Genomic DNA, 11482 nt, shown 5'->3' on the forward strand with positions numbered 1-11482 from the left:
TGTGTCTGCATGTTTGGATTTTCACTCAGTGAAGTGATGGTTAAGCTTCAATAGTAGTTGGTTTCAAGGTTCTTGGAGTGAAGCTGTGACTGTTTATCAGTGAACAGGAGCCCTGCAGGACTAAAAAGTCTCTGGCAGGCTGCAGATGCAGGAAGACCTGAGTTGACTTTAAGTGTTTATAGAGTTTTAAATAGAACAGAAGTCAATCAAATGCAGAATAATAATTCAGTAATAAGATTTTAGCTATAATCACTTTTTTGCATGGAAAAAACTCAGTTCACAGATATACTGGACATTAAAAAAGAATAGATGCTTAATTATCTTTTAACACAGCTGTATCAAGTCGAGCTGTTAGATTAGACTGAGTTTTACCTGTAGGTGAATAAACTGACAACTGAGTCAAACGTCATTAAGTAATGTGTAAAAACTGCAGAGTCCCAAAACAAACTCAACATCAAACTTGAATAAAATGTAAAATCATCATAAATAACAAAGAAACCAGTAAATAACACTAATTGATTCTCTGTTGTTCTCTTGTTTGGGAGTGTGGGGCTGTATTAAACTAAATTACACTAAACAATAACTGTAATTTATTAAACTTTCACCAATTTTAGTCACATTTGAAAATTAAATGTTTTACAAACGTAGAAGAAACACAAGGTTTCAACTGCAGCTCAAGATTAAAGAATCAACAAGATACAAAAAGAGTTAAAACACTTAACAATAGATAAATAAATAAGATGAATGTTGATAATAATTAAATGTTGATAATGACTTAAACGAATCCCGAAATGCTTTGCGACACAATGACGTCACTGTCGTATCACGATCCAACATGTCGGCCCTCACTAAACGTTGTGCTGCTGTTAGTCGACCTTCTTGCAGGAGTTTGAGCTCTTTTAATAGATCTATGTCTGTCAGCTCGGCCTCCTTCTGTTGGATTTGGATTTCACTCCTTTTCCTGGTGTCCACCTCTGCAGGTGAGCTCTGACTGTCTTCGTAGGAAATCGGGTAGATGTCGGTTCAGTCGGCGGTGGATGGGTGGAGCAGGAGGAAGGAGACGAACATGTATTTCCACCTTTAGAAACTCTGCAGCTGCTTTTATCACAATTAAACAGTGACAAAGTGCGATAAACAGACACAAAGTGCATCTGTGTGGTAATAGTGAAGGTACGGCTTCATAAAGTGTGATCATTTGTGGACACTTGAAGTAAATAATTATAAAAGACGAAGGACGTCGTTCTCGTTTAGAGTCGTGAGGTCGTATTTATGCTCAATGTCTCCAATTTAACTTTAGGTCCTATTCAGAGGGTCTAAGTAGAAACATAGAGCAGGACCCACGTCCCCTGATCGATTAGTCCACATGTTAAATGTCTCCACTGACAATGAGCCACTGATCCTGTAAAATCCAGTTTCACTTTCATTTTCTAAAATGTAAACTCGTTAGTAGCCGAGCAGACATAAATGTTCTTCATCTTCAGTGTAGAAATATACTGTAAGGTACTGCACTTTGTCATATTACAGTGTTAAACTACTACAACAGCAAAGTAGCTACAGTCAAAGACTGATAGAAATGATCCAGAGTGGACAAACAGGTCTATCTATAGGTTAAATAATAACCTTTGTGGTTGTTTAATGTCTGTTTTAACTCATTTAGCATCTTGTCATAGTCATTCTACAGACTGAGCTGCATTAACACACATTTCAGAGGCTCAGATAAATGACCCCATTTGAAACCTGGAGCTTCTTCCATGTCTGTAGTTTGTTAGTAAGACAGTGAGATTAGAACTCAAACCAGGGGTCAACAGTGTAAAGATATTACCTGAGCCGGTTCTGTCTGTAAGTCCTGCTTCTTCTTTAAAGCTGGTAAATATTTTATCAGGGCTGAACCAAAATATGTGGATATTCATTAGTTAGAATTTGTAAGTATGAGTTTTTTTTTATTTCAAAAGTTTGATATTTATTATTTTTATTTAACTGTACTCGTGGTGTTACTGTAGAAATACGTCGGGTATTTCTCGGCTTGGGAACAGACATCCTTTATTTTCTAATCACAGTTAATGTGGAAACACTTTAAACCAAAACGAGACAAAAACTGAGTTCCAAACATGTAGTTAGAAACTGGTCTCACATAAATGAATATGTCTGTTTGAAGAATGCAACAAAAGTCCACTCTGAACGCTGCATGGTTCAAACAAACAGCCTAAACACTGTCTTAGTGTACTGGGATTGTTCAGTCACTTAAACACATCTGATGCATTTTAAAGGCTGCTACAATGAACAAGGTGAGAGAAGTTAGCTTTTCACTGCTGATTATTAAAATACGCATCCTGCTATAACTACACCAACTTATTTAGTACACACATCACCTTGAATATTCACCAAGTAATTGTACTGTAGCTCTGGAGCCCAATAAGTAGTTTTTGATTTGGCCCTACTGTTGATCCACTCTGACCACTTACCTTCAGTGACAGAACAGTTCAGGAAATACATGAGGAGAAACACAAGTATGATCCATGGTGAGATAACGTTAGTGTCAGACATGTTTTTCTACTGAGTTTGGAAACTTTTATTTTCTTCTTCATTTAGTTTCTTTTAACACTGAGAAAAATCCAAGTGAACTAAAATGCGTCATGTCAAATCACGCGAGATCGTTCTCTCCGCTCATTGGTCAGATGTGTTTGCATCTGACCAATGAGCGAGAACAGAAAAAGTAAAAACAGGAAGAAGTTAAAGTGTGGAGAGAGATGATTTTTAATGAATGTTAACACAGGTTGTTCATCCTGTTGATTATTGTTTATTACGTTACATCAGACCTGGTCTCTCTGAGACATTTCACCTCCTCACGTATCCACTGCAACACAGTTTACAAACGTAGAAGAAACACAAGGTTTAAACTGCAGCTCAAGATTAAAGAATGACATCAACAAGATGCAAAAAGAGTTAAAACACTTAACAATAGATAAATAAATAAGATGAATGATGATAATAATTAAATGTTTATAATGACTTAAACGAATCCCGAAATGCTTTGCGACACAATGACGTCACTGTCGTATCATGATCCAACATGTCGGCCCTCACTAAACGTTGTGCTGCTGTTAGTCGACCTTCTTCCAGGAGTTTGAGCTCTTTTAATAGATCTATGTCTGTCAGCTCGGCCTCCTTCTGTTAGATTTGGATCTCCGTCCTTTTCCTGGTGTCCACCTCTGCAGGTGAGCTCTGACTGTCTTCGTAGGAAATCGGGTAGATGTCGGTTCAGTCGGCGGTGGATGGGTGGAGCAGGAGGAAGGAGACGAACATGTATTTCCACCTTTAGAAACTCTGCAGCTGCTTTTATCACAATTAAACAGTGACAAAGTGCGATAAACAGACACAAAGTGCATCTGTGTGGTAATAGTGAAGGTACGGCTTTATAAAGTGTGATCATTTGTGGACACTTGAAGTAAATAATCATTAAAGATGAAGGACGTCGTTCTTGTTTAGAGTCGTAAGGTCGTATTTATGCTCAATGTCTCCAATTTAACTTTAGGTCCTATTCAGAGGGTCTAAGTAGAAACATAGAGCAGGACCCACGTCCCCTGATCGATTAGTCCACATGTTAAATGTCTCCACAGACAATGAGCCACTGATCCTGTAAAATCCAGTTTCACTTTCATTTTCTAAAATGTAAACTCGTCAGTAGCCGAGCAGACATAAATGTTCTTCATCTTCAGTGTAGAAATATACTGTAAGGTACTGCACTTTGTCATATTACAGTGTTAAACTACTACAACAGCAAAGTAGCTACAGTCAAAGACTGATAGAAATGATCCAGAGTGGACAAACAGGTCTATCTATAGGTTAAATAATAACCTTTGTGGTTGTTTAATGTCTGTTTTAACTCATTTAGCATCTTGTCATAGTCATTCTACAGACTGAGCTGCATTAACACACATTTCAGAGGCTCAGATAAATGACCCCATTTGAAACCTGGAGCTTCTTCCATGTCTGTAGTTTGTTAGTAAGACAGTGAGATTAGAACTCAAACCAGGGGTCAACAGTGTAAAGATATTACCTGAGCCGGTTCTGTCTGTAAGTCCTGCTTCTTCTTTAAAGCTGGTAAATATTTTATCAGGGCTGAACCAAAATATCTGGATATTCATTAGTTAGAAATTTTAGTATTTGTTTTTCTTAATTTCAATACTTTGATATTTCTTATTTTTATTTATTTTTTAACTAAATCTAACATATCTGTAATAATTTACTGTACTTGTGTTGTTACTGTAGAAATACGTCGGGTATTTCTCGGCTTGGGAACAGACATCCTTTATTTTCTAATCACAGTTAATGTGGAAACACTTTAAACCAAAACGAGACAAAAACTGAGTTCCAAACATGTAGTTAGAAACTGGTCTCACATAAATGAATATGTCTGTTTGAAGAATGCAACAAAAGTCAAAAAACAAAAGTCCACTCTGAAGGCTGCATAGTTCAAACAAACAGCCTAAACACTGTCTTAGTGTACTGGGATTGTTCAGTCACTTAAACACATCTGATGCATTTTAAAGGCTGCTACAATGAACAAGGTGAGAGAAGTTAGCTTTTCACTGCTGTTTATTAAAATACACATCCTGCTATAACTACACTAACTTATTTAGTACACACATCACCTTGAATATTCACCAAGTAATTAAACTGTAGCTCTGGAGCCCAATAAGTAGTTTTTGATTTGGTCCTACTGTTGATCCACTCTGACCACTTACCTTCAGTGACAGAACAGTTCAGGAAATACATGAGGAGAAACACAAGTATGATCCATGGTGAGATAACGTTAGTGTCAGACATGTTTTTCTACTGAGTTTGGAAACTTTTATTTTCTTCTTCATTTAGTTTCTTTTAACACTGAGAAAAATCCAAGTGAACTAAAATGCGTCATGTCAAATCACGCGAGATCGTTCTCTCCGCTCATTGGTCAGATGTGTTTGCATCTGACCAATGAGCGGGAACAGAAAAAGTAAAAACAGGAAGAAGAAGAAGTGTGGAGAGAGATGATTTTTAATGAATGTTAACACAGGTTGTTCATCCTGTTGATTATTGTTTTTTTACGTTACATCAGACCTGGTCTCTCTGAGACATTTCACCTCCTCACGTATCCACTGCAACACAGTTTACAAACGTAGAAGAAACGCAAGGTTTAAACTGCAGCTCAAGATTAAAGAATGACATCAACAAGATGCAAAAAGAGTTAAAACACTTAACAATAGATAAATAAATAAGATGAACGTTAATAATAATTAAAATTGTTATAATAACGTAAACGAATCCCGAAATGCTTTGCGACACAATGACGTCACTGTCGTATCACGATCCAACATGTCGGCCCTCACTAAACGTTGTGCTGCTGTTAGTCGACCTTCTTGCAGGAGTTTGAGCTCTTTTAATAGATCTATGTCTGTCAGCTCGGCCTCCTTCTGTTGGATTTGGATTTCCTGGTGTCCACCTCTGCAGGTGAGCTCTGACTGTCTTCGTAGAAAATCGGGTAGATGTCGGTTCGGTTCGCTTTCTTAGCAGGAGGACCGCACTAAGTGATTCGGATCGAGACCCCCTCTTTTTGGGGGTCTTGGTGCGGTTGTTTTGGTGCGAACTCTAGTGCGCTTGCTGTGTTCACACCAGATAAAACAAACTGCACCAAAAACAAACTTGAGTCCGATTTAATTGAACTAAGGCCTGTAGGTGTGAAAGCCCCCTTAAACATTATTCCACTAAAAGTGATGGATTTAATTAACTCTGATTAGGAGCATAGCTAGTACAGATAGCTAAGTTAAAATACAACTGGATTGTTGAGGTAAACACACTGTACACACCTGGTAATAAATACTGATTCATCATGTAAATGGATAATGTTAACGTTAATTATAGTTATGAAGCACACTGTTCACTTTAAGGGCCTCATGCCAAGGAAGCAAAAACACAATCTGGACCTAACAGGATAAAAGGTAGAACCTTAAGACACCTGAAAGCTGATTAGAAATAAAGATAGAAAGATGAAACCTCCACTGAATTGGTCATAGTAGTAAGTGATGAAAAGATTTGATATTTTAATGTGTTTTAAATAGAACAGAAGTCAATCAAATGCAGAATAATAATTCAGTAATAAGATTTTAGCTATAATCACTTTTTTTTTGCATGAAGAAAACTCAGTTCAGTTATACTGGTCATTAAAAAAGAATAGATGCTTAATTATCTTCTAACACAGCTGTATCAAGTCGAGCTGTTAGATTAGACTGAGTTTTACCTGTAGGTGAAAAAACTGACAACTGAGTCAAACGTCATTAAGTATGTGTAAAAATTGCAGAGTCCCAAAACAAACTCAACATTAAACTTAAATAAAATGTAAAATCATCATAAATAACAAAGAAACCAGTCAATAACACTGATTCTCTTTTGTTCTCTTGTTTAGGAGTGTGGGGCTGTATTAAACTAAATTACACTAAACAATAACTGTAATTTATTAAACTTTCACCAATTTTAGTCACATTTGAAAATTAAATGTTTTACAAACGTAGAAGAAACACAAGCTTTAAACTGCAGCTCAAGATTAAAGAATCAACAAGATGCACAAAGAGTTAAAACACTTAACAATAGATAAATAAATAAGATGAATGATGATAATAATTAAATGTTTATAATGACTTAAACGAATCCCGAAATGCTTTGCGACACAATGACGTCACTATCGTATCACGATCCAACATGTCGGCCCTCACTAAACGTTGTGCTGCTGTTAGTCGACCTTCTTGCAGGAGTTTGAGCTCTTTTAATAGATCTATGTCTGTCAGCTCGGCCTCCTTCTGTTGGATTTGGATTTCACTCCTTTTCCTGGTGTCCACCTCTGCAGGTGAGCTCTGACTGTCTTCGTAGGAAATCGGGTAGATGTCGGTTCAGTCGGCGGTGGAATGTTAAATTATCAAAATAAAAACATCAACACATTAAAGAACTGTTCACTAACTTTTACTTCCTGTTTCTCTCTGCATTTTTTTCCTGTTTTTGTTCAGGTGTAAAAGAGATAAATGCAAAATCTGGAGACAGTGTCACTCTTCAGTGTAACAGTTCCAGAAATGCTTTATTTAAACTATTAGAATGGATCAAAATTCAGCAGCCTGAGAATCTGAATGTCTACGTGTGGAGAGATGAGAAATCGAGTCCAGATGACCAGAATGATGACTTTAAAAATAGAGTGGAGCTGAAAGATCCAGAGATGAAGGACGGAGACGTGTCTGTGATTCTGAAGAACGTCAACATCAATGATACTGGAACATATGAGTGTTATGTTGGAAATGGAGGAAAACCTGAGCTCATCAACACCATCAACCTGACAGTTGAACCAGGTGAGTTAGTGTGTGTGTGTGTGTGTGAACGCAAGGTTTAAACTGCAGCTCAAGATTAAAGAATGACATCAACAAGATACAAAAAGAGTTAAAACACTTAACGATAGATAAATAAATAAGATGAATGATGATAATAATTAAATGTTGATAATGACGAATCCCGAAATGCTTTGCGACACAATGACGTCACTGTCGTATCATGATCCAACATGTCGGCCCTCACTAAACGTTGTGCTGCTGTTAGTCGACCTTCTTGCAGGAGTTTGAGCTCTTTTAATAGATCTATGTCTGTCAGCTCGGCCTCCTTCTGTTGGATTTGGATTTCACTCCTTTTCCTGGTGTCCACCTCTGCAGGTGAGCTCTGACTGTCTTCGTAGGAAATCGGGTAGATGTCGGTTCAGTCGGCGGTGGATGGGTGGAGCAGGAGGAAGGAGACGAACATGTATTTCCACCTTTAGAAACTCTGCAGCTGCTTTTATCACAATTAAACAGTGACAAAGTGCGATAAACAGACACAAAGTGCATCTGTGTGGTAATAGTGAAGGTACGGCTTCATAAAGTGTGATCATTTGTGGACACTTGAAGTAAATAATTATAAAAGACGAAGGACGTCGTTCTCGTTTAGAGTCGTGAGGTCGTATTTATGCTCAATGTCTCCAATTTAACTTTAGGTCCTATTCAGAGGGTCTAAGTAGAAACATAGAGCAGGACCCACGTCCCCTGATCGATTAGTCCACATGTTAAATGTCTCCACTGACAATGAGCCACTGATCCTGTAAAATCCAGTTTCACTTTCATTTTCTAAAATGTAAACTCGTCAGTAGCCGAGCAGACATAAATGTTCTTCATCTTCAGTGTAGAAATATACTGTAAGGTACTGCACTTTGTCATATTACAGTGTTAAACTACTACAACAGCAAAGTAGCTACAGTCAAAGACTGATAGAAATGATCCAGAGTGGACAAACAGGTCTATCTATAGGTTAAATAATAACCTTTGTGGTTGTTTAATGTCTGTTTTAACTCATTTAGCATCTTGTCATAGTCATTCTACAGACTGAGCTGCATTAACACACATTTCAGAGGCTCAGATAAATGACCCCATTTGAAACCTGGAGCTTCTTCCATGTCTGTAGTTTGTTAGTAAGACAGTGAGATTAGAACTCAAACCAGGGGTCAACAGTGTAAAGATATTACCTGAGCCGGTTCTGTCTGTAAGTCCTGCTTCTTCTTTAAAGCTGGTAAATATTTTATCAGGGCTGAACCAAAATATGTGGATATTCATTAGTTAGAATTTGTAAGTATGAGTTTTTTTTTATTTCAAAAGTTTGATATTTATTATTTTTATTTAACTGTACTCGTGGTGTTACTGTAGAAATACGTCGGGTATTTCTCGGCTTGGGAACAGACATCCTTTATTTTCTAATCACAGTTAATGTGGAAACACTTTAAACCAAAACGAGACAAAAACTGAGTTCCAACCATGTTGTTAGAAACTGGTCTCACATAAATGAATATGTCTGTTTGAAGAATGCAACAAAAGTCCACTCTGAACGCTGCATGGTTCAAACAAACAGCCTAAACACTGTCTTAGTGTACTGGGATTGTTCAGTCACTTAAACACATCTGATGCATTTTAAAGGCTGCTACAATGAACAAGGTGAGAGAAGTTAGCTTTTCACTGCTGATTATTAAAATACGCATCCTGCTATAACTACACCAACTTATTTAGTACACACATCACCTTGAATATTCACCAAGTAATTGTACTGTAGCTCTGGAGCCCAATAAGTAGTTTTTGATTTGGCCCTACTGTTGATCCACTCTGACCACTTACCTTCAGTGACAGAACAGTTCAGGAAATACATGAGGAGAAACACAAGTATGATCCATGGTGAGATAACGTTAGTGTCAGACATGTTTTTCTACTGAGTTTGGAAACTTTTATTTTCTTCTTGATTTTGTTTCTTTTAACACTGAGAAAAATCCAAGTGAACTAAAATGCGTCCAACCAACTTATTTATTACACACATCACCTAACCCTAACCCTAATAATGGGCAAAAACAAGCTTCTCTATCAGTTTATCTCACCACAACAAAAGAAGACATTGATAAACTATAATATAATCAGTGAATTTCACCTAAAGTTACCATATTATTACTCTTTTGGGGGGATAAAAATAGGTCCCTTTGTCACCAACATGTGCCTGTGTTACTACATTGTTACGCTGAAATTGAACTATAACACTTAAAAAAATCCATATTAGACAATTAAATGCACATTTCAACCCTCACTCTCTTGTTATTTGGATGGATTCTTTCACCTGAGCCATCTCTGACTGCAAGTTTTATCAGAAAGGGAAGCTCCTGTCTCTTCTTTACATTTCTTAAACAACCTCGAGATAAATTTTAAAATGAAATATGATAATAATATATTTAAAATGAGTCATTGAGTAATTGTGTAGCCTGGTGTTTAACCTTCAGAGCTGTGTGAATGTTAAATGATGTAAATAAAAGTATTTGCTAAAGAACTGTATCAGTAACTTTAACTTCCTGTTTCTCTCTCTTGTTTTTCTGTTTTTGTTCAGATGTAAAAGAGATAAATGCAAAATCTGGAGACAGTGTCACTCTTCAGTGTATCAGTTCCAGAAAAGATTTATTTAAGCTGTTAGAATGGAACAAACCTCAGCAACCTGAGAATCTGATTGTCTACGTGTGGAGAGGTGGGAAACCAAGGCCAGGAGACCAGAGTGCTGACTTTGTAAATAGAGTGGAGCTGAAAGATCCAGAGATGAAGGACGGAGACGTGTCTGTGATTCTGAAGAACGTCACCATCAATGATACTGGAACATATGAGTGTCGTGTTGGATTTGGAGGTGAACCTGAACTCATCAACACCATCAACCTGACAGTTGAACCAGGTGAGTTAGTGTGTGTGTGTGTGTGTGTGTGTGTGTGTGTGTGTGTGTGTGTGTGTGTGTGTGTGTGTGTGTGTGTGGATCAGAGTTGAAGCTGCTTCCTGGTTGTTGATGTGAGAGTGAAACATCACAGATCAGATGTTGGTGTTGATGAGACTTTGTAGAAAACAGCTGGTATGAGTGATGGGATCAAAGTGCAGTAGATAATGTCTGACAGGAGTTTGAAGAGGAAATGGATTCTGTTGTGTTCTTCACTCACCACCTACCTGACACCTGCTGACTCTCACCTGTTTTTTCTACAGGTCCCAGTAGAGAACACACTGGACTGATAGTCGGTGTGTCACTTACTGTTGTTGCTCTTGTTGTTTCTGGTATTGTTGGTTTTGTGTTGTATAGAAAAGGTCACAGAGGACAGGATTCATACTAACTACCTGTTAATGTTGAAGGTGAATATCATCAGATCTCTTTACTCATTAGGAGAACACTAAAATCTGTGATCTAACACTAGTATCTATCATTTAACACTAAAATCTGTCATGTTTGTTCCTGACTGACTGTTCTGCATGTTATACTGTATACAGTAACAGTATTTACAGAAATAATACTCTGTAAACACATAAAAATATAATAAACACATCTAACACTAAAACCTGATTCAGTAAAACAAACTGTTGGATCAGTGCAGTTTTTTTACATTTGAAAATGCATTCTTCTTCTTCTGTTCTTCTTCTACCAACCTACTAAATTCTATATCTGCATTAACTATTGGAAACTGTTGTTTGTTGTGTGCAGCTTCTTATATTTACTGGTGCTTTTAATTTGCTGTACTCTACATAAATATGTCAAACTTCATTTGTCAATAAAGTTTGACTTCATATTTGATTTCTGACTCTGTCTTTATCAGTAATGTTTATGAGGAGCAGGGTTTATGTTTGGAACTTCTCTGACCTGTTGAACATGTTGATGCAGGTTTGATCAGAGCTGGAATCAACAGCATCAAACTAGTTCAAAGAACCTTGACTTGAACAGTGTCTGAAGGATTCAACTTAACAAATCTACAACCTCTGTGATCCAGGACCAACCAGGAATCAAACCACCCGTCCTGGACTTCTCCACCCACAGACACCCCTTTGGGAGTTTTCTAGTATTTTGTGGTGTCACTTCACGGCCAATTCCTACTGAATCACTGTCAGAG

General features: G+C 37.3%; 1 protein-coding gene and 1 long non-coding RNA gene across 5 annotated transcripts; one reads left to right on the forward strand and one right to left on the reverse strand.

Annotated features, from left to right (window-relative positions):
- Positions 1-2807: 2807 nt before the first annotated feature.
- Positions 2808-11120, forward strand: LOC113168381 (T-cell surface glycoprotein CD4-like). 4 transcript variants are annotated; one of them, XR_004463476.1, is made up of 3 exons: positions 2808-3215; positions 7038-7370; positions 10590-11120. XR_004463476.1 is itself a non-coding variant. In XM_033326699.1 (3 exons), exons 1-3 carry the CDS (start codon positions 6736-6738, stop codon positions 7733-7735), a joined length of 489 nt encoding a protein of 162 aa, XP_033182590.1. In that variant the 5' UTR covers positions 6671-6735; the 3' UTR covers positions 7736-8634. The 4 variants fall into 4 exon arrangements, 2 of the variants coding, with proteins under 2 accessions (XP_033182590.1, XP_026225200.1); XR_004463475.1 differs by lacking the exon at positions 7038-7370 and adding an exon at positions 9958-10290; XM_033326699.1 differs by lacking the exons at positions 2808-3215; positions 10590-11120 and adding exons at positions 6671-6880; positions 7725-8634.
- Positions 5312-7716, reverse strand: LOC113168416. The gene is made up of 3 exons (XR_003299418.1): positions 7698-7716; positions 6237-6238; positions 5312-5471 (listed from the first exon to the last, which is right to left on the reverse strand). It is a non-coding gene; the product is annotated as an uncharacterized LOC113168416 (long non-coding RNA).
- Positions 11121-11482: the final 362 nt, after the last annotated feature.

This window comes from Anabas testudineus, chromosome 18, assembly GCF_900324465.2.
Source record: "Anabas testudineus chromosome 18, fAnaTes1.2, whole genome shotgun sequence".
Classification (NCBI taxonomy): Eukaryota; Metazoa; Chordata; class Actinopteri; order Anabantiformes; family Anabantidae; genus Anabas; species Anabas testudineus.

Bases quoted from the DNA above. Each gene is read 5' to 3' on its own strand.
- LOC113168381 (XM_026369415.2), top strand. From the start codon at position 6,736: ATGTCGGCCCTCACTAAACGTTGTGCTGCTGTTAGTCGACCTTCTTGC. The intron at 6,881-7,037 runs GTGAGCTCTGAC...GTTTTTGTTCAG, and splicing joins CCTGGTGTCCACCTCTGCAG to GTGTAAAAGAGATAAATGCA. The intron at 7,371-10,589 runs GTGAGTTAGTGT...TTTTTTCTACAG, and splicing joins CAACCTGACAGTTGAACCAG to GTCCCAGTAGAGAACACACT.